This window comes from Mus musculus, chromosome 12 (genome assembly GCF_000001635.26).
Source record: "Mus musculus strain C57BL/6J chromosome 12, GRCm38.p6 C57BL/6J".
NCBI lineage: Eukaryota > Metazoa > Chordata > Mammalia > Rodentia > Muridae > Mus > Mus musculus.
Genome location: NC_000078.6, coordinates 83,200,249 through 83,223,483, shown reverse-complemented (window position 1 = coordinate 83,223,483; position 23,235 = coordinate 83,200,249). Strand labels below are relative to the sequence as shown.

Below are 23,235 nucleotides of genomic sequence, written 5' to 3'. Positions count from 1 at the left end.
CCATCCCATCTGTGGGAATCTACCCTGAAGGGTACATCCCACTAATTAAAAATATCAGAAATAACCTCTATGTACTTGCATAGAAAAGTGATCAGCTAGGCATTGGTACAATTGGGCAATGAAGTACTATGCAGCTGTGTAAAGAAAAAGGAGGCTATCTATGCATGGATGTGTAATAATTTCCATAAGTGGACAAAACCAAAGTTAAGTGCAATATCTATTGATAGTAGTCTGCATTTATTGTATGAAAAATGTTATATAAGAAAAAACACACATATATGTGCACGCTTATGTAAAAGAATAAACAAGGAGGTGACAGGGTGGCTATCTTCAGGAGTGGATGGAAATTGGGAGGAGAAAGACATGATGTGGGGATGGGTGGGGCTACGGGAGGAACAGCATGGCCTTGGAAATACTTTAGATAGCTTGGATCAAGAGAACGTTCCATAGAAATGATACCTATTTAATGCTAACCAGGAGGCCAGGGAAGCCGAAATAGAGCAAACAGTATCCAAGGAATCCAGCTATACAACAAGCAGACTGCATGACCAGACTGGGGAGCGGGTAGAATAGTCAGCCTAAGTCTTCTTGGAAAATGGTGTTTTGACTGCGCTGCAAGACAGACACAGCTGCACTGCAAATGCTGTGCCCTAGCTAGGAGATTTATTTTCATGGGTATATGAATTAGTAATTCTGAAATGACTGCATATGTGCTATGTCTAAATGAGTAAATGTTGAAGAGCCATAGATCTAAAAGCCAGGGTAACGGAAAGAGACACAGAGACCCACAGCCCAGCAGTAGATGAAGCTCAGGGACTCTATGGAAGCATTGAGGGAAGGATTGAGGAACCTGAAGAGGATGGGGACTCCATAGGGAGACCCGCAGACCTACAGAGACAACTAACCTGGACCCTTGGGGGCTCCCAGAGACTGTACCACCAAGCAAAGCAAACGTGGGCTGAACCTAGGACCCCTGTACATATGTAGCAGATGTGCAGCTTGGTCTTCATGCAGGTCCCCCAACAACTGGAGCAGGGGCTGTCCCGAATATGTTGCCTGTGGGTCCCATTCCCCTAACTGGACCACTGTGTCTGGCCTCAGTGGGAGAAAATGCACCTAGTCCGGCAGTGACTTGATGAGCCGGAGTTGGGGAGGGATGGGGGTGATATTCAGAGGGGGCTGCCCCTTCTCAGAGGAGAAAGGGAAGAGGAATGGGAGGAAGATCTGCATGAGGTGGTACTTGGGGGGGTGGTGGAGGCTGATACTGTGATAAAAAGTGAATAAATAAATTTAAAAATAAAATGACAGTAGAAACAAAAAAAGAATAACATAAAACAGGAGGGAACAAGCCTGAATCCTGTGACTTTAGGCTGGAGTGTGTGTGTGTGTGTGTGTGTGTGTGTGTGTGTGTGTGTGTGAACTCATGGTTAATATAAGAAGTATCTTTATGTCTATACATATAGACCTCAATATGGATACATTCATATGTACCTACGTATACATTTATTTCTTAGATCTGTTGGCAAAGTTAGTCAGCTTCTCATTACTATAGCAATGTGCCTAAGACAATTAATATGTAAAGAGAAAGGAACTGTCTAACTCACGGTTTTGAAGGTTATAAAGGTTTCAGTTCAAGATCAAGTGGTCAGGTTGCTTTGTAGCTTTGGTGAGGATACTTATCAGGGAATGCATGTAACAGGGAATAAAGCACTCATATCACAAAAGAGAAAGGAGAGGGAGAGAATATGAATGAGAGTGGATACCTGGGTCCCACAGTTCCTTTCAAAGTATATCTGCAGTGATTTAGGTGCCACCTTCTAGAGGTCTCTGGCACCTCTGCAACACCATTGCCCTGGGTACCAAGCTTACATAGACCTTTGGGGAACATTGCCTATCTTCAGACCTAGGAAGGACCTAGAAATGAGGAGGACACCCAATGCCCAGAGATTGGTTCTAAGTAATATTCTTTAGTAAAGAGAGCCAGGAGATCTTTAGAGAAATGATTGGTGCCAGGACTCAAGTACCAACTACACAGGACCTGCCTGAAATATCTTGTGATGTCAGAAAGTAAGGTTGTGCTTAAAAAAAAAAAAAAAAGGAGTCTAAAGGAAAAAGAACCAACCCGAAGGAGTACTTAATGGTGAATAGGAACAACTGAGAAAGAAAACAATGATACTGCTGTCTTGTAATGTAAAGATTGCACAAATATCCATTCTTACGTTATAAAGTTGAAAGAATGGATAAAGGAAGGAAGCCAGGGAGGGAGGGCGAGGGAAGGATAAGAAGGCAGAGCCTACTTCCTGAGAGAAGCATTCCACTGAGTAAATACAGAAGCAGAAATCACAGGCCAGCCTGCAGTTACGCAAGAACTGTTACACTATCCTTTAAAATGTAGTGAGTGAAATTAGGTAAAACAGGGGCTATCTGCATAGTCTCGAAATATGTCTCCGATTCCATAGTACCAAAGGAAAATTCGTAACTTCACTCACAGTCATCACCTTAGTCTTAATGTAGGGGAGAAAAAAAAAATCTAGCCCAAAACATCCAGTGATGTTTATAAAATCCCCAATCACACCCTTCAAAGGCATCACGTTTCTGACAGCAGAAACAGCCCCCGTGTGCCTATGAAGGGCTTTCCTCAGCCTTAATCAGGGAAGTGTCAGCTTTTAGTGAATAGAGGTGTATGCAGACTCTCGGTGGTGCAAGATGCTGAGGATATAGAACCCTAGAGAAACATTTACAGCGCCCTCTTCAGGATCAGGGAACATTGTGGAAAAGAATGCAAGCACCAAAGATGAGGTCTCTGACATGCTATCCTCTAAGCTGGTCATTGCGTGGAAGCCATGAAGGCATACCCGCTGTGTACTGGCCCTCGGTCATCACAAGTCAGACCCTTCTAGCAGGCAGCTACGAATGGAATGGGGCTCACAGGACTCTATCACTGTTGCACTATGGGCAACTAGAAAATAATGGGATTGGGGGGGTTAAGTAGTATCTACTTGTGTGCTGACTGATGGGCCCACCAGACTCTAATGGATAATTGCAAACCTAGGGTCACACAGATACCCCAGTTAAACTCTGTGGGATACAAAAGAAAACAAAACAAGATGTTATGAATATGGGTGAAAGAGATTTGTAAGATAGAGTGGGGATTCTTAGGGGTGGGAGAGAAATAAGAGAGAGGTGGTGAGGGAGCCCAACCAGAATATATTATAAACAGGTATTAAACCGCCAATGAATACAATTTATTAATTAAAATTTGTCAAGGTAATGGAAGATAAACTGGAAACGTCACAGATTGAGGGACACAAAGAAAACACAACTAAACCTAGGGACATAGCTGGACTTGGCTGAGTGTTTGCGTAATGCCATGGAGTCTTGGGTTCTGTCTCTGGTACTGTGTGAACTGGTTGTGGTAGCTCACACCTGTAATCCTAGCATTTGGAGGTAGAAGAGGAGAGTCAGGAGTTCAAGGTTGTCCTTGGCTCCATGGTGGTTTTGAGGCCAGCCTGGGCTACGTGAACCCTGTCCCTCAAGATACAAGGAAGGCCAGTGAGATAGCTCAGAGAACCTGTCAAGATGTCCTCTGACTTCCACATGGATGCTGTAGTATGTACCCCACCCCCAACAATAAATAAGTAAAAGAACAGACAAGCAGACTGACCCCACCCCCAAAAACCAAGAGAGTACATGCTGGATAGGATCCTGGGAAAGAGGAAGCAAGGGAGAAGATGGAGGAAATTAGAGCCTTCTCTGTAGACCAGTTAGTAACACTTACTGGCAGCCATCTCTCCTTCCACAGTTCTATCTCGAAGTAGAAGATGTTACTGTTTGCAAAGGCTGCAGAGAGAATAGAGAAACTGTCACGCCTGCAACTTTCCTCTAAGTTTACAATAGTATCAAAGTAAATAAAAGCGTCTGATTTCCCTAACATCTTTCTCAGTTTTAAAAATACTTTCTTTATCAACTGAAGAAGAACTTAAATATATTTTGTTTCCATCCATTGCAGTAAAAATTCTCTTTGGTCTGTGGAAACATTCAGGCTGGAGCCTAAGCCCTTTCGACACGATCCTGAGAGCTTTTGGTAGCTTCCTTGCTTTTGGACAAAGGAAGCTATCTATACACTTCACATAATGGTATAAAACCACCACCTCCCAACATCCGCTGGCCTAGAGAGGCTGGTATTTACAGCATTTGTCATTTTCTCAGACATTTTCAGTGGCATAGTGAAAACATATTTTTGTTTATTTAAAAGATAAATAACTGAAATATTTATCTACTGAAATATTTCTAGATTGCATCCAAAACTAATTATGCATGTTTTTCTATTAATTCACTGATCTCATGTCTCTGCCTTCCTTCCGTCATGTAAATCGTTTTGTTTCTCAATGGATACTGTCACATCACACATCACACATCTGATACACATACAACCAGCTATCTCAGAGAACCAGTTCCAATATTATCATCAACAATATAATTGCCTAAATACACACACACACTCACACATACACACACACTCACACTCACACTCACATTTAGCCTTGTTGTTAAGATCATGTATTAGCTGCATACTCCGGAGGTAGGGGTGGAAATATAGGTCGAAGCCAGACTAGGCTATACAGCAAGACCCTGAACCAAATGAAAATCAACATAAAAAAAGATAACTAGTCACCCAAAATGCTCGCTATTTGTAGTTGTGTCATTAGATAGACATACAAGTATATTCACTTATGGAAAATTTGCTTTTAAGAGCAGAGCAAGAGTTTAATTTTGTTTTATGACTATACAAAATAGTTCTACAAATAAAGCTAGAAAGAATAATGCATTCAGGAAAATCTAGCTTCCGTTTCCTGATTTGCTAGCTTCCTTCTTTGCTTACATATGGCCCCTTAAAAAGTATGAAGGTTGTCTTTACATTTCATTTAACTGTAAGCATGTGTGTTGTATACTGGATCCAAAACCAAATGGTAAGAGATAGATGTGTTTTCTCCATCCTGAATTTTTTTCATTGAGTATCCCAGAAGTCCTTCCACAGTGATCTACAGCAATACTCTTTATGGTTTCATGGTTCTTTGTTTTATTCAGCTGGTCTCCTTTTGGCTGACGATGGAGTCTAGACTTTGGTCTTATCGAGAGTGTTAACACAGAGCCTTAGTGGGAGTCCATAGATGAGCAGGGTTGTTGCTGGGACATTGGGGATTTTCTTACACGTCTCCTGCCAGTCCCAGAGTGAGATTCCTACCTGACCAGCACTGTACCCTTCCATGGATCCAGCCTCTTAGATTTTGGAGTTAGAGCTCCTTTAAAATTGTATTTTCTGGAAAGGAGATGGGAAAGAAGCAACAGCAGTGTGAGACAACTACATGTGACAAACATGTTGGTGCCCTCATACACTTGAATTCTTTGGGGGCGGGGGAGTCCAATCTAGAGTGATCTTCCTTTTTGTAGCCTGTGTTAATGCTGTGGCAGGGATTACTGGTGTCTTTAAGACATCACTAAAGTCACTTGTCTCCACAACCACATCATATCACTCCACAGCTTCCTTCAGCTTTGATGCCACGGTGTACCACCTGGGAGTCAAGCTGGTATGCTGGCTTCCACTCTCTTCCCTGACTGGGCTTCTTTTGCTCTCTTTAGTCTCTGTTGTCCCTTAATGCTGATGTTGTGACAGTGTGTTCTTGACTTTCCCCAGGGTCATTGATCTCCGTGGATTCATTCTATTTTCAGAAATGCACATTTTCTCAAAATATACATTTCTACCTGTCTATTAGTTGTGCATATCGTCTCACAGACAGTCCTCCACACACACACCTCTTCAGAGACATCTGCTGCCATACACTCTGGACTTCCTCTCCTAGGACCGCCACTTGCAGTCAAACCAGCAAAAGACAGCCATAGCTCAGGCCTAGGCCTCTGTCCTGATCTCCAGTCTCCGGGTCAACCCTCCCTGGTGACCTTGGATCTATAGTTGAAGCTGTCCTCTCTCTCCAGCCCCCATGGCCACTTTCCTGCCCACATTCCAGTGGCTAACTATGCCACAGCCCAGACAACCACACCAATTGATGACTGTTTCCTCATTTCACTGCATCAGCCTTACTTCAGGCTGTCACCACCCTTCACCTGTGTGACTGTCTTCTACTTCTAGAACCAACCAATATATTCCTCCTCCCACAACCCTCAAGTTCCAGCTCCTAGCCAGGAAGGAGGCTCTTCTTAACACCTACATTTAAAGCCTGATGCAGTTCTGAAGTGCCACAGATGCCACCACCAAGTACAGCTGTTGTCCATTGCACAGATGGAAGAGTAGAAATTCAACCCATATGTTAGGCCATTGTCACATTGTGGGGGTGGAGGCAGAGAAAGCCATAACATTACTGGCCATAGGAGTTCAGGACAAGGAATCTCTGTGAGTTTGAGTGTAAGGTAGCCATCAGGGAAGACTTCTAAGATAGTAAGTTGAGAAGGGCCCTGTACTGGATGGTTTTGTGTGTCAACTTGACACAAGTTAGAGTCCTCAGAGAGAAAGAAAGCCTCAGCTAAGGGAATGCCTCCATGAGATCCAGCTGTAAGGCATTTGCTCAATTAATAATCAATGGGGGAGGGTCCAGCCCATTGTGGGTGCTGCCATCCCTGGGCATCTCTGGGTCCTGGTTCTATACGAAAGCAGGCTGAGCAAGCCAGTAAGCAGCATCCCTCCATGGCCTCTGCATCAGCCCCTGCCTTCAGAGTCCTTTCCTGTGTGAGTTCCTGTCCTGACTTTCTTCACCGATGAACAGCAATGTGGAAGTGTATGCTGAATAAACCCTTTCCCCTCAAACTTGCTTTTTGGTCATGGTGTTTCGTCACAGTGATAGAAACCCTGACCAAGACAAGCCCAAAGGTGGTGAAGGATTTGGGGAGGCAGAGGGTGAATTTTAAGTGTCAATGAAGTATAAGCCATATTTAAGGGACAGTGAGGAGCCCAAATGGGGCCTGGAAAGTTGGTCTTTGGAGATAAGAGAGAGGAATAAGTGGGAGGAAGACACTGCCCTCAAGTAATTGCATCTCTCTCCTCCTCTCTGTATCTGCCAGGACCAGCTACTCTTCTGTGATGACTGCGATCGTGGCTATCACATGTACTGTTTAAATCCCCCAGTGGCTGAGCCCCCAGAAGGTAATGATGATGAACTCAGCAACACCACCACCACCCACCTCTTATTGATCCCTTATTATGGTGCAGGCCTTGCGCTAAGGGCTTTTTGGGTCTTGTCGTATGTACTTATCACTACCCAATGAGGTGGGACCAACTATTAACAAAGGGCACCATGAGGAAAATGAGGCACAGTGTGACCAGGTGAAATTTCAACAGATTGGTCAAAGACATGTTTCTTAGATGTGTGGCTGTGACATTGGGGGTTGGGGGTGTATGAGCATCAAGGGACCTAGTACAGGTTCACTATGGCTGGCTATGGGGTACAACTAAGGGGTGGGGCTTTTTCTAACAGCTGCTCTGATAGCTCTGCATTACCTTTCCACTGAGCAATTGACTTTGCCTGCCTTCAGAACAGAGACTTGGTCTCTGCATTATAAAAGTCGAGGGAAAAGAGGAGCTACCAGACCTTGAGGCAGTGAGGCTGGGGTCCTAGAGTTTGGGGGAATGTTGATACTGATGTCATTTTGTCTCTTATAGGAAGCTGGAGCTGCCATTTATGCTGGGAGCTGCTCAAAGAGAAAGCATCAGCCTTTGGCTGCCAGGCCTAGGGCTCCACCCAGGTCACAGAGTGCAGCCCACCACTAGAGAGGCTGAACTGAAGCCCTGTTCAACCCAGATGGAGGTCTCCTCCTGTATATGCACACAGACCAACTACAAGGAAAACGAATAGTTACAGAAGGGAACGGAGGGAGCAAGGTCTCCACTCACTTCTCGCCCTACCCATGACCTCCCACCCCACACATCCTTCAGCCAGCTCTTCCTCATTTCTACCAGCGGGAACTTGGCACTTTTGAAGAATAATCCAGCCCCGGCTCTGTGGAAACTTCCTCATGTTCACTGTCACAGGCATCTCTCTTTGTTGCTTCTTGTTTTGGAGGAAGCCATTTTGTGACTGCTCATCAACCACTCGTGTGTTGCTTGGTGGGGTTCTTGTTTTGTTGTCTATTGTGTTTCAAGAACTTGTCACAGAGTGTCCTCACCCTTAGCTTAGGCTCTTCATCCTGAAACTCACAGAGGAACAAAATGCCGTGGTGGGGAAGCTCCTGCCTATTACGAGTCTCACTGGAAGCATCCATGTTTGGAGGCCATCTTGAAGACAGAACTTGGAAAATGTCTTGGTTTTCTTAGTCTCTGCTGAGAAGAGAAGTTGTAGCATTTGAGCCTTGGCAGTAGCATCCCCAGCTGCGATGACCTTGATCCACTGCACTGCCATTTGATCAGGGGTTCAGAGGGCCTGGGAGATGGGAGGAACACTTGGGGCCCTGCTATAGCCAGCCAGTATTTGCTGTTCCTCAGGAGGGACTAGGTGGTTCCTTGACCTTCAGAACTGTGGTGTCCTTGAGGTGAGACAACACAGTCTCTAAACACAGAAAAGTGCTGAAGATCCTGCCCCCAACCGAATTGACCGTGAAGGTCTGGCTCAGTCTCTGGGGGGTGGGACTCAAGCTCTGGAGAGGTGGGCAAAGGATGCCCATTCAACAGTCCAGGGTTGGTTAGAAGAGACTGTATGTAGCTTTGAGAAACTCTCCCAGTATTGATGCTACACTATGGATTTCTTTTCTGGGCAATTTCTTCCTTCCATGTAGTATATGTTTGCCAATGACCACTGAGATGTGACTGGAAATTTTAGAATGGTGAAGAGATGAACATTACTTAACCAGATCATTGGGCACAGTGATTACTTGTGACTGGGTGGCAATGATTCAGAGCCCTTGTCCGTTCTTGCACCCTAAGCTCCCCCATATGGAATGGGCTCTCGTTTGAAGCAAGGTTTCTAGAAGATGTAGGAAGGTCTAGATTCTGAGAACTCTTGTGTGTCAGAAGAGAAGCCTTGAGGGCTGGAGTGGGCTGGGCTGCCTTTGACGCACGGCACCAGCATGATAACTGACACATTTCTGGAAAAATCGTTTGCCCAAAGGGCAGGTCTCCGTGAGCAGGACCCTCGCGCATGCTCGGCTTCCCTGGATTCAGCTCCATCGCTGTGGTCCAGCAGCTTGCAACAAAGGCCTGGGTTATTTTTAGTCGTCAGCTCCTGAAGAAGCCCCTGGAGACCTGGGCTGGCTGGGCCCCTCTGCCCAGCGGCAGCATGGCCTCTGCCACTCCACAGGAGTCATCCTCCCCCTGGCTAATTGCTCTTGGCACGTGGACCCAGGGCAGCCTGGCATGGAACCAAGCAGTGTGACCCCCCCTGCAACTTCTTTGCAGAGTGACCTGTGGCAAGAGAGTGGGGGTCACTTTCCTGCAGGCCCTGTGGCCTCAGAGCTAGTTCCATGCATACGAAATGATCTCATTTAAAGGGCCCCTGTCCAGAGAGCATCTGTCTCCTCCTCTCAAGCTCTCTTCTTCCTCCTGCTGGTTGCTGTGCCTGTGTGGATTCAAAAGACCCAAGGGAGGGCTGGAGGAATGGCCCGTCTCCACGGAGGGGTACATTCCCTCTCCAGACTCTGCGGGCTCTCTCGTTCCACAAAACCCAAAGCAGAGTATCTTCAGAGACTAACTACTTGTTTGGGGGATCATATTAAATTAATTTCAGAAGGGAAAAAAGGCCCAAATGTTCTGAAATGTTATACAAGCTTAAAGGTGGGGGAAAAATATGTTTAAAGCCCTCCACCTTTATGCTCTGAGTCTTGACAGGTCTCCTTCTGGAGTGTACATGAGTCTGCTCTCTACAGAAGTGCAGGTGTTCTATATCCAGCCCTGCTTGGGCCCAGCATAGCTGATGGGGATCATGCCTCTCTAGCCCAAGGCAGGAGTCGGAGCTTGTCCACGGCGCTGGGGCTGCTCAGGACTCTTAAAGGCTCCTGGGGTCCTTCTCTTCTGTTTCACTTGGCCTGGAGAATGGGCTCAGCCTTTATGCTTCAGAGGTTTTGGTTTGATTCTCCATGCAGAGAGAGTAGGGAGAGCAGCTCAGCTTGGAGATGTCGTGTCAGGGTACGGCAGGCCAGGTCTCCAGAGCCATCCTCCTGCATCGGAAAAGGAATGTGTTAGTGAAGTAAAGTTGATATCTTCTTTCTCAGAGCCCTGGAATAAGCAGCAATCACAGGGTCAGGGTTCTAGTGTCCCCTCTACCCCTGGATGGTATGTGACCTTGGACAAATCACTTAGCACCCTCAGATCTCGATGTACCCATCTGTGAAATGGAAATGAGAACATTTGCCTTTTCTATTCCACACTGACACCGGGAAGAATAATGTTACATAAACAACCAACTGCAGAGCTAGGTGTGTCTGTGGGAACTCCAAATGCTTTTTGAAGCCACCTTCTTGTGGCTTCTAGCCAAAGCTAGAAGTCTCCTTGGAATCTCCCTTTTGATGGATGGAGGCTTACATGTCAAGGGCCAGGTTGTTGTCCATGGTCAGGCTCCTAAGCCAGGGCTGTGGTCATGGGGACCATGATTTGGCTTGGATGGTAATGGGAGGTGCCCAGGGTTTGGGGACTTGAGGACAAAGATACCATAAATGCATGTGCATGTGGACAGATAGACACAGACAGACTACACACACACACACACACACACACACACACACACACACACCATCAGCATGATTAACCACTTGGAATGGGAGCCAACTTCTGTAGAGGGCACTGTGCACTTGTTCAAATGTAGTAGTCTCTTTTTAGCTGGTTAACTCTGGTTAGGTGACTTTGCCTCTCTGAGCCTCACTGCCCATGAGTGTGAGGCAGAGAGAGATGACCTGTCTAGAGATCTAGCAGGGCTAATAGAGTAGTTCTTGCTGAGAAGTGTCATGGTGCAGGTCTTGCTAACAATGGGACTTCCAGTTTGTAGTAGCCACTGTCATTTTGTCCAGAGGTTACTAAGGGGAGACAATGATTCTGTTGAGGACCCCTCAAGTCCCCGACAGTGCTATTCTGCTCCACTACAGCCTTACATCCTTATGTGGTAGCTGAAGAACTCCGGTTGGAAGATAAACTCTTCTTTCTTTCTTTCTTTCTTTCTTTCTAGACACTCTTAAGACCCTATATTTGGGACCTATAGTAAATCCAGGACAGGCAACGGGCAAGGAAAGAGGACTGGAGCTCTAGATAGGGACCTGACATTCCTGTCCTCTTTCCCAACCCCTCCTGACACCACTAGAGGCAGAAGCCAGCCAGTCTCCAGACTGCTGTGCACTGTGCCTCAGGATCAGATGGGAAGCTGGGTCTAGGCAGAGAGAGTCACTGCTGCCCTTGGCTCAGCCTGAGAGACCCTCCTATGACTAGGTGACTAGGGGGCCAGAGAGGGGGAGGGGAGGGGAGGGGAGGGGAGGGGAGGGGAGGGGAGGGGAGGAGAGGGGAGAGAGAGAGAGAGAGAGAGAGAGAGAGAGAGAAAGAGAGAGAGAGAGAGAGAGAGAGAGAGAGAGAGAGAGAGAGAGAGAGAGAGAGAGAGAGAAGATTCTGATCAGGGGAGCTAAGAGGAGGTTTTGCAGAGCAAGAAGATATGGGTTTCATTCCTGGTGCACTTTAGTCTTCAAGAACGATCCCTTCCAGCCCCCGCATGTGTAAGTCCAGGTATTTTAAGGAAGAAAACCAACAGGACTGGAGGTACTTTTCCTATGGGAGCCAGTTCAGTGCAGTGAGTAGAAGAAAAATCACGGGTAACCCCAGGCTGCCACAGGCACAGCTGAGGGTCTGCTACTTTCCTCTTCTGGGTTACATGTTCAAGGCAGTCTTGCTTGGCTGGCGGGTGGCCCAGGCAGGGTCCTGAGAATCCCCTTGCCTTCCCTCCGCCATTTGGAAGTGCTGAGGTGAGAGTGCCTCTTTCCTACTCAATAATGTCTGTTCTTAGTATTTCTTACGAACTCCAGAGTCATGGAGAAGGGAGAAGCTGGCTCCTGGGTCATAGTCATTCTCACATTGTCACTGAAGGTGTGTGTGTGTGTTCCCAGGCCTAGCTCCAGGCAGGAGTGGTGCTGTTGTCCCCTGTAGTAGACCAGCATTCCTGAGTTGGGTTGGGGGAGTGGGGAGTCGGGGTTAGCATAATAAAGAGAAGAGATGGGAAGGAACTTTGAGTCAGGGTGAGGCTATACTGATGGAGGGGGTGCTGTTGGAATCTGTAAGCAGAGGGACAATGGGAGAGGGTATGAAGCATTATCAGGACAATTTTTTTTCCCTCAGTCCTACAGCCCTAGAAAACAAAATTGTTTGAAAAAAGAAACAAAAGCCAAACATTTGCCAAGCAGTGGACGCTGAGCCAGCTCTCTTTTCTGTGGGCTCCCTGGACTCTGGGTCCATGCTGGTTGAGGGAACTGTCAGACGGCAAGGAGGGAGGGACTGGGTACCCCTCACCCTGTGGAAGTAGGAGGGACCCCACCCCACCCAGGTTCCTGCCTGAGTCTCTGTGGATTTTTCCACTCCCACAGATGAGTGCCATTGGAACATTTGGACATAAATCTCTAAGACCCCACTGGTCTAGATTGGCAAGGGTCAGGTGACAGATGGTAGCAGGGTGAGCTTGATCCTGGCCTACAGCCTTGGGCATGGGAGCAATTTCAGGCTTTGCTGCTTCAGGACTTAGGTCCATAGGTCCTGACTCCAGCAGCTGGAAAGTGCGGTAGGAGGGCCTAGCCAACCTTTTTCCTACCGCCTGGCAGAACAGACAAGGCTCCATGTCCCCCACTGTCTGCTGCCCTTTCGGTCTTTCAAGAGCTCAGCTTTATTTGAGGAAAGGGGAGAACCCCAGTCTTTTCCCCCAAGTCCACAGGTTTCCCCACTGAGACCCCTCATGCACTGAATCTAATTTATCGGTAGTCAGAAGGGCCGCTGAGGTCATCTGTGAGTTGGGCTCTTTGGCTATTCTCCAGTATCCTCAGGCCTTGAGATCTTTATGATCCTCTTCCAGAGGCCCCGAGTGTGGGAACAGCCTGGGAACCATGGATTGGTTCAGAGTTTTTGAGAGCTGGAAATGTTTTTCTAAGGAGCCTGCAGACTCACTGTGGGGGTAGGGACTGGGTTGTTTGCTCTGAGGAGTGGTCAGGAAGCAGAGAGGAGGAGGTCGGAAGGTGAATGGATTGGGTCCTTTGACCATCACAGTGGATGCTTCTGGAAAGGCCTGGCTGCAGGGCTGTTCAAACTGGGCAGCAGGAGAGAGGCCCAAAGAAAGCAACTTCAGGAAGCCCTGAGGTAGAGAGGTAGGCTCCTGCCTTGTCATTTCTGCATTAAACCTGTCTCTCAGAAGAGAGAGAGAGAGAGAGAGAGAGAGAGAGAGAGAGAGAGAGAGAGAGACAGACAGACAGACAGACAGACAGACACACACACACACACACACACACACACACACACACACACACACACACACACACACCCTGTAAGGAGGAAAACTGGAAGCCAGGAGTAGTGTGCCTTTGAAAGGTCTGTGTGGGTTTTGAGGAAGGCCTGGCCATGCCTCCTGACTGGTTGCAAGGGCTCCTTGGCATTGGTGAAGCTGTGAGAGGTGCCATAGGATGTCATAGGTGTCATGAGGGTGTGGGTGAGTACAGGGGTGCCCTTTTGGAGTCTGTGACAGCCTCAGGTGGAGGGGCCAGCAGCCTCGAACAAGTGACACTCCACAGTTTCCCCATCGTTGGCCTCACCACGAACAGGGAGCATTTGTGCTGATGGTGACATTACCCAGGGCAGAGCAGAGGAAGGCAGGATTGGGCTGGCAGGCAGCCAGAACCCTCTTCCACAGAGATATAATTACTAATAATGACCTCTATCCTGAAAGCAAATAAGATGGCCATTCAGGTCGGCACCAACTGGGTCTGGCAAATCAACAAAACCGGGGTTGGGAAGGGACACAGGAAAAGAGGCCTCTGTCGGAAATAGGGACCCCATGAGGCCCTGGGGTCTTTGTATTCCTCAGCAGCTAACTTTGAGAACTCCCTGCCTATGCTCCCACCCACTGCATCTCGTTAGCTCACCTTGCTCCATCTCTAGTGTTGTGTTGTTAATATTGCTGATGAGAGCAGGCGCATGTGTGTGCGTATGTGTGAATGTGTGAACGTGCATTGCATGTGTGTGTGCTTGTGTGTGTATGTGTATGCATGTGTGTGTATGTGTGTGCATGTGTGTGTGTGTACATATGTGTGCATATGTGTGCATTGCATGTGAGTGCGTGCACACTCATGTGTGTGTGCATTGCGTGTGTGTGTGTGTGTGTGTGTGTGTGTGTGTGTGCGTGTGCACATGTGGGTTTGGGTGTATGTTGGCCTAAAGAAAGCCACTGGTGTTGATCCAAGACCAGAGGGAGAGCCAGGAGCCACCAGGCAAGCTGTATCTTATCGTCCCTGAAGTTTTCTGCAGCCAAGGACTGCAGTGCCCAGTCTAAAGAGCCAGCAGATGGCTTCTCGTGGCCTTTCCCATCTTTTCTCTTTGTCACCTCTGCCTCTTTTGGAGAAATATTGAAGATTTGAGAAAAAGAAAAAGCCTCAATTATGCTATCAAAACGGTGCAAAGACTTCATGGCTGCAATGAGGTCTGGGTTTTTGTTGACTCTATTTTCCCTTTCATGTTTATTCCCCACTGTGACCTTCATTCTCTTTTTCTCCTCCCTCCTCCACCCTTCTCCTCCCTCCTCCCTTCTTTGCATCCCCTCCCACCTTCCCTGTAGCCACGCAAATGTTAGAGTGCAGGGGTAGCTGGAAGAAAACAGTGCCATAAAAGAAAAATATACCCCTGTGCATTTTCAACATGTAGTTGAAGAAGCCTAAATTAAGGACTAAGGGGGGAACAAAGCAAAAGACACACGGCCAGATAATATATGAGTGAAGCCTGAAAACAGAAGCTCAGAGCAGAGGGGCTGTGGAGCAGGTGGGTTGGGGAGGCAGGGAGTCCCAGCTTGCCAGTGTGTCAGGTCCACATGGCATTTGGGGAAACAGATAAACCTGTGCTTTGGCATCAAATGGTCGGGTGTTTAGGGCCCCTTGTGCTCTTTTGTTAGGCAAGGGAAGAGATGCCCATGCTAGCTGTCCCTGTGCATCCGCCATGCTTGTCCACCCTGGCTACTTCTTCCCTGGAGGCAGATGAACACATTTTTTGCCTGCCAAGAGTGAATGCTGGGCATGCTGGTACTGGCTGAAGCACTTGGCAGGGGGCTGGGTATGCGCAAAGCAATGGGCTTGGTCTGCAGGGGCTGAATAAAACCAGCCTCACCCTGGCCCAGGCTTCGGGTTGCATTATCAGGCTGTAAATGCTAAAACATTCCAGGGGGAACCCGGTAAGCATCCTGCAACCAGGACGGGGCTGCTTATCCGCTTATCCGTATGTTAGCTTCTGTTTGGAGCATATTTCCATATGATGTGCAGGTGGAAACATCTAGTTATTGCCACCTTCTGGAAGTTGGGGAGAACACAGTTGACCCCCGGCTCCTTGTTTGGATTTGTTATCCCGGGCACTAGCCGCCCCTGTAGGTACATGTCCTTAGCTTATGGAGATGCTATGGAAAGTGGTTCATCCTTAGCGCTAGAATCCAGGGGGATGATGAGTGGCTGTACCTGGCTGAAGCACGTCTGGTAGGCAGGTGATCTGAGATTGTGTTCCCAAATGCTGTTTTTGGATTTCTGGAGTGGAGGTCAGGGTACTGTCATTGGCAGAGTGTGCTCAGTAGAGAGAAGTAACTGGCGTGGGAAGGTAAAAGCCTCACACCTGGACTGAGTGGACACCCACAGAGACTCTGCTGGCTTGGGTTCAGCCTCTAGGAGTGGCTTCTGCCGTGGTCTTGCTGGGTGGATGCAGCCCACTGTCAGGCTTTGGCAGCACACCTCCTCTGGGATGGGCTCTTCGAGTCCCAGCTCAGGCTTCTTCTACTCCCTCTTGTCCATACTGACAGCACTGGAGACAAACACTTCCTCTTTACCCCCCCCCCGCCTCCCCCCCCCCCCCCACTTCTTTGCACATGCTACAACCAGGATTTAGCTTTTAGCTATTCCCCAAAGAAGTCACACCAGGCTCTTACTTTTTGGCCAGCTAAATGCCCTCCTTGGGGAAGACTATGTCAGCCTGTTCCCAAGCAGCCTTAGGTTTATCTGTTGGTGGCCTTAGAGAAAGCTCTGCTGGATCCTTGGAGCACACAGCTCTCAGTCGGAGGGACTGGAGGGTCTCTAGGGACAGCCAGGGTGGAGTGTGGCTGCGAATCTGGGTTTAAAGTGCTAGAGACCATGAAATGTACCCTGGAGTTTGGTCCACTTGAGAGCTGTCAGGCAGGGTTCCTTTGGCTCAAATCTCCTTTGAATAGTCAGATTCCCCACTGTCCTTAGTGATAGTATGGAAGACGGGAAGGCTCTCCACCTGGATCCTGTCTGAGCCAGACTGGTGGCACTGCTCTCAGGCAGCTGACGTCAGACCATGAGCCTCCCATCTCTGAATTCACGATGGACCTGGGATCCCCAGAGCCAGTGGAGGCTCTGAGAGGAGCTAGCTCCTTGCCTATCTCCTCTCTAGCGCACTCAGATGCCTTCCCATCCTGAGGCTGGCCTTCTGGACAGTTAGGAAATGCAGATCTGAGGAGTGCCTGTCCTGTGTATACTATAGCTTGTTTGAGAAAGGGTCAGAGCTAAGTCCTAACCACAGTCCCCTCCCTGCCCACCTTGTGTTTAGGCTGAGGACAGACAACCTTAAAGGCCATTTTTCAAATAACCCTTTACCCCTGGTGGCTAAGGGAAGATATCCACAGGAAGATACACGAAATCGATTTTCTTCTTCGAGTTGGCTAATCCCTGTTGCATCTCCCATCAGGGAAAGGTTAGCTTGGTGGCTTTAGTAAGGGCCACCTCTGTTTATTAAGCCCAAGGTTTTCATGAGTGAGCTTGGGCAGGAGGTCCCTGGGGCGGGATGAGAGACAGATGACCAGCGATTTGGAATCTCTTGGCTACTTTGGTTTCTAGAGGGGCACAGAGGTCTCGGGTTAAGTTAGGAGTGTGAAGCATTGGGGAAGGAGACGTTTAGTCTTCATTGGCTCTGTTAGTATCTGAGCTGACGCTGGCTATCTTGTACTACTGTGGACTGCTTTGGGAAAGGGTCTCTGGCCCCTGGTGATATTCTAATCTCTGGAGTCACAGGGTCTCCACTGCTATCTCTTGGCCTGGTTGAAGGGTGATGCGAACTTCTCCCAGTGGGCACAAGAGGTGAGAAGCCATTCCAGGACTTTAATCTCACCTTTCCCACATCCTCCAAAGGATGGCTGAGAGCTTCAGCCTCCATCTCTGGAAATCTCTACAAATGAAGAGCCTTCCTTTTACGCCTTTGGATATTTTCCCCATTGGACCTTGGGACCCAGCACCATCTCTTGCTGACTGAACAACCTAGAGTTTTTGCCTTGAGCTGCTTAGCTACCGTGCCCAGGATGAAGGCTGACACAGCTTTCCCGAGGTTAGAAAAAGGGCTGCAGATCTGGGAAGCTGTGTGTAATGGGCCGAAGATGAATTTCCATCCGGCTTGCTCTGCTGCTCTGAAAAGCAAACACAGCAACACGCAGATGAACGGGAAGCCCAGCCCCCCTCTCCCCGGTCCCCTCTCAGGTGTGGTGTTGTGATGGCACATGTAGAGCTGTGTGGGCTACTGTCCTTCCATCCTCTGGGGACGCTTTTTATCTCTCTCGTATGTCAAGTCCTGGTCTTGTGACTCTGATTGTGAAAGGTGGTGTCATGTCCCCACTCTGTCTGAGGGATGGATGGGATTTTCAGTGTTGGAGGGAGGCTGCGCACATCTTCCCTAATCCCAAGAGCACACACTGGTTCTGACTCCCTAGAGAGCTGGTATCTTGCAAGAGAATCTGCAGGTTGGAAATAGCCCGTATCTGGATTTTACCTCTCTGACGGGCTCACTTGAGAAGTGGGCTGTCTGGAAGGACTGCCTAGGTGTCAGGGCCTTCCTTCTTTCTGCCCTTCCTCCTCCCTGACTCAGTTTCCATTCCTTGGAGAAGTCAGAGACTGTGAGCATTGAGCAGCCTTTACCTCAGAACCCCTGGATACCCCAGCCCCTCAGAGGGACCCCCGCACGTTAATAAAGACTGGGCCACAGCCCCCTGTCTCTCCTTGCTGTGGTAAGCGTCTTGTCCTGTGACCGATTAGCAGTGTTGGCTATCCGTGTAGCAAATCTTTTGTCTGCAATTTAGAGAATGTGTAAATGAATAAAAGCTTTAGAACTCTCAGAAACTCTTGGTGGTTTTTCTTAAAATCAGAAAGCCCATCACAAAATATTGGGATGTATTGGAAATGCATTGTGTGTGTGCAGAGTCACACATGTACACAGACACACAGACACAGACACACACAGACACACACACAGACACACACACACAGACACACACACACACACACACACACACACACACACACACACACACACACCAGGTTTCAGAGAAGCACAATGAATTCCAGGTCTCAGTTGTTCCTGGTGTCCTGGTGGGTGATGGAATTCTGACCCCATCACATACAAGCAGGGTTAAGGCAGCTTTCATGAGCACAGCAGGCAGTGTAATTTCAGGGCACAACCACAGTTTTGATTGCAGAAGTGTAGTTGCTCATGTTCAGAAGGCTCCTCTGAAAGGGTCACAGGGCATCTTGAAGGGAGCCCACTGGAGTTTTGGGGAGAGGGGAGTCAATGACTCTGAGGTGATTCACTGAAGATGTTGGAAACATGGTAGAGGAGGGAGAGGCCCCAGGTCAGGACCCTGTTGAAGCCAGCAGACCATTATTCCACCCCCGCTAGAGTCAGAAACTGCCCTCTGGAAGAGGTATTGACGGCTGTGCTGGGCAGGGAGCCAGAGTCCTTGCACAAGATCCACCTGCCCAGAGAGGCACCGGAATCTGCTCATCCCTGCTGCAGGGCTCCTGGGCTACACAGGAGATTCCCAAAACTGCAGGTGAAGAGCCAGCCTTCCAAAACGAAATTAAATATAAATACAAAATAAAACCTCTGAGACGAGCCAGTTACTGGGAACTCAACTGAGAAGACAAAGACAAACCCCCGAGAGAGGGAGAGAGAGAGAGAGAGAGAGAGAGAGAGAGAGAGAGAGAGAGAGAGAGAGAGAGAGAGAGAGAGAAACCACCACCACCACCACCACCACCACTACCACCACCACCACCAGGTCTTAGTAGGTGTACTGTTGTACTGTTAGCAGAAATCTACATGCATGCTTCAAGAAGAATTGGATGCATTACAATGGCGGGCACCATGCATGTCTTGGTGCACCAGTGTGTGTCTGAAGGAACCATGTCTGTGGTCTGCTGCTTCAGCAGAGGAACCATTGATTGTTGCTGCAGATACAGGCTGTGGAGCAGAGGCTAGTAAGCCTTCCCTATAGAGGGAGCAGTGTCCATATCCAAGGGCAATAGGAGAAAGGCCAGGCCTTTACCTAAAGTGTCCCAGATGATAGCTGAGCTTGCAGTGTTAAAATGCTGATTCCAGCAGCGTGCGGACTTGGGCTCAAAACAAAAACCCAGGCAGGAACAGATCACACAAGTGCCCACGTTCAGGCTTTTGTCTACATGGAAGGGTGTGCATGTGTCTGTTCGAACTCCAGGGACACCCAGGCTTGCATCCCAGTTTGCTCTGCCTCCATAACACTGCTGATTTGCTCACACGGTCACAGTACCAGGAAGTGGGAGGTGACTAGTTTACAGCGGCAAATCCCTCATGCTGTGATGAGGGTTCTTCTCCAGGAGGTTCAAAAGAGACTCTTGTGAGCCATCTATAAGGAGTTCCAGCAAGACACCCCACTCCTTCTGCCATGGTGACCCTAACCTTCCCAGCCTCTAGAACAAATTCCATTGTTTACAAGCCACCCAGTCTTTGTGTGTGTGTGTGTGTGTGTGTGTGTGTGTGTGTGTGTGTGTGTGTGTGTGTGATAATAGACTGCATTGGACTGAGACAAGCTATTCCTGGAGGAGGTAACACATTTCCTGCTAGGTTCAGGAAAGTAACACTCAGAGACTAGATATTGCTATTGCTCTAGGACAGCAGTTCTCAACCTGTGAGTCATGACCCCTTTGTAGAGGTCAAACGACCCTTTTACAGGGATGGCCTAAGATCATCAGAAAGCACAGGTATTTACATTATTATTCATAACGGTAGCAAAATTTCATTTATGAAATAATAACAAAATAATTTTATGTTGGGGGGTCACCACAACACGAGAAACTGTATTAAAGGGTCACAGTATTAGGCAGGTTGAGAAACCCTGCTCTAGGAAGCTAAAGGGAGAGGGAGGAGGGAAACAGGGGGCTTCAAATGGTACACATTAAACAGGCCAGATTGCCTCTGCTTTGTCCTTCGGAAGAGAAAAAGGTATAGCATGGTGATAGTGGTTGTTTGGGAAAGGTCTATCAAGAAGGAACCAGGGATAGGATTGTGATGTAAGGAATAGAGTTGTGACAGCCATTTTCCCTCCTTAGGTCAGAAGAAAGGAACCCGGAAGGATGTAGGAGAGCCCACATCTTGTATCTAGTTGGCTTTTTGACTCCTATAGACACAGGTACAGAGTTCAGTAAATCCAACCCTTGATTCTGGAAGGTCTGGGCCAGGAGCTGAACAGATCCAGGTACACACGTTAACCATGCCTATCTTTCAGGACCCTTGGCTACCTGAGTCAAAGGCTTTCTGGGAGCAGAAGACAAACTTGTCTTTCATGAAGCCCCTTGAGATAAAATGCCTGAGGCTTGAGGTGTTCTAAACCCATTCTTCAGAGGCCCAGGGATCTAGGATGGAGTTAGATGCGTGATTCTCAGATGCTCTCGGAAGAGGGATGGAGAGAACAAGGGCCCCCAGCCTCAACTTTCAACTCATACTGTTGGCCAGGACAGCTCTGATTGGCTCTGTACCACATTGGTGGCTGTGTTGCTGAGGAGGGGAAAGGCAAGGCAACAATTTGAAACTGTCTTTGGGCTCGATAGTGGGAGAGGCATGTGTGTGTGTGTGTGTGTGTGTGTGTGTGTGTGTGTGTGTCCTCTGAGGTTGCAGAAGGCAGCAGGAAGATGCCACTGGCCCCTGACTTCCTGACAGCTGCAGATAGATTGAGCCCATTCCTAGCTTTCTCCAAAGGGATGGCAATTCCTCCAAGGATTCTTTCTTTGGGGTTCTCTTAAGTAGAGCAGCAGGGCACAGGACATTCATCACCAGAGGTGACTTGCTCCTCTCCTGCAGTGGTCACTGGCCTGCCCACCCCCATTCTGGCCTACCCCAATGTCCCATTGTCACAGATTCCTGGTAAAAAAAAAAAAAAAACCTCAGCCCAGCAGAGACAGAACAAAAGTCTGTCCCTAAGGTTGGTGGGTTGAGAATGTTCTCTGGCTAAACTTGAGGTAATTAGCATAGTTAATGCTCGTTCTGTGATATTACAGCTGTGAGCCTCATTAAAGAGTTCTCCAGGGGGAAGTCTGCAAGACTCAGGTGTCAGCCCTGCTCTTACTAGAAGCATAGCCTACCACCTCAAGCCTCCATTCGGAAGTCTGGCTCCTTCCCATCGCCTCTACAGCTCCTGTCTACTGTCTGCTGGCATCTGGGCTGGGGCCTTGCTTCCCCCTGCTGGGACTTCCTCCCTCCCTCTCTCCCTCCCACTCTTTCTCTACTGGAGAAGCTCTGTCACCTGTGCTCCACCCTGTAAACAGAAGATCACCCACAGTGGAGATCTGCCATGGCTGCTGCTGTTCCTTGCAGGTTCTAACACACTGTGAGAAGAAATGATTCTCTGCTCTGGGCAGGAATCTGAGTCTGTCTTCTGTCTTGCTGTCCTGTCACGGTATTTTTTCCAGGGGTTTTCACCCCTCCTTCCCCTCCCAGAAAAGTCCAAGGTCTGACATACCCAATTCCTGGCTGGATTTCCTGGCCTCAACTGGCATCTGCTGTAGGGCCCCTCCTTAGGAAGAAACTCAATTCCCACTGGCTTTAATTTCTGGGATTCATGATTCCTGGGGTGGGAAGCAAGGGGCCGGCTATTTGTCAAACAGAGAAATACGAGACGTGCTTCAAACCCCTTGAAACCTGGAGGAAAATAATGACTGCCTCTCTAGGGACTAAACATAGGCACAACCCAAAACAAGAGACAGAAAACACAATTCAGGCACCCCTGGGCTCTAAAGCACATAGAAGGGGGCTACTCTGGGCTTTCTAGACCCTGAGTTGTTTCCCCTTTCCACTTCTCTCAAATCCCCAGGTCCTTTGTGTCTGTGGGGATGCTTGGAATTTCCACGTTGTTTTTTTGGTGCCCACTCCTTGACAGACTTAGGGGCTATACAGAACTCAGTATCAGAAACCCCTTAGAAGAGGTCATGGACCAGATCATGAAAACAGTATGCATATAAGGGGCTTTAATTTGGGGTAGATGGTCAGACCTGAGATCTCAAAGGGATGAAGAAAGAAAGTTTATATACAAAAGGGTCTCAGAGGTCAGTGCCCTAAGGCAGAGGCATGAGGTATATAGGCTTTGGCATCAAGGATTTGACTCTCTAAGCAGAGGGGCTGATGTTATGTTGGACTGGATTGGACTGGCCCAGACCTGTGTCCTAGACACTGAGAGACCCAGGCTACATTCCAGGTCTAGGGCAAAGTTTCTAATGGCACCCTGGCTTCCCCATGACTGCAATGAGGACTGCCCTCTGCAGCTAAGAGCCGATGACTGTCAGGGCATCTCAGAGTCTTTAACCTGAGAAATATGCTGACATCCTCCAGCAACTCTCCTGCCATTTTGTTTGATGTGTGGGCTTGGACTCTGTCCAGATGGAACTCTCCCTTCCCCACCTCTATGCATTCTCCTGAAAGATAATTCCTTCAGCAGCCACCAGCTCCTTAACCCTTTCTCTTAATCCTTTTTACAAGGTGCCCTAAAACCCTCATTCCCCAAAGCAAACCACTGGCAGCCTTCCATTCTGCCTTTGTCTGTGTGTTTGAATTGTGTCCTATCTAGAATGCCACCAAGCCCCCCACGCTCCTGTTATCTCTCTCACACACTCTTTCCACCTGAAAGCATCCTAAAGGCTCCCCTCAGCCTGTCTCCCGAGGTACCTCTTCTTATGTGCCAGGGAACAGCTCTGCTGTGCATAGTGGACCTCTCTTACACCACGTTGTGT

At 48.4% G+C, this 23,235-nt stretch overlaps 1 protein-coding gene across 1 annotated transcript in view; it reads left to right on the top strand.

Annotated features, from left to right (window-relative positions):
* The window catches only part of Dpf3 (D4, zinc and double PHD fingers, family 3), a 273,986-nt gene extending 264,253 nt beyond the window's left edge, over positions 1 to 9,733 (top strand). The window contains exons 10-11 of the mRNA NM_001267625.1: positions 7,075 to 7,156; positions 7,673 to 9,733. Of these exons, the coding sequence (NP_001254554.1) occupies positions 7,075 to 7,156; positions 7,673 to 7,743 (153 nt within the window). The 3' untranslated portion in view covers positions 7,744 to 9,733. The remainder of the gene's footprint in view (positions 1 to 7,074; positions 7,157 to 7,672) is intronic.
* Positions 9,734 to 23,235: the final 13,502 nt, after the last annotated feature.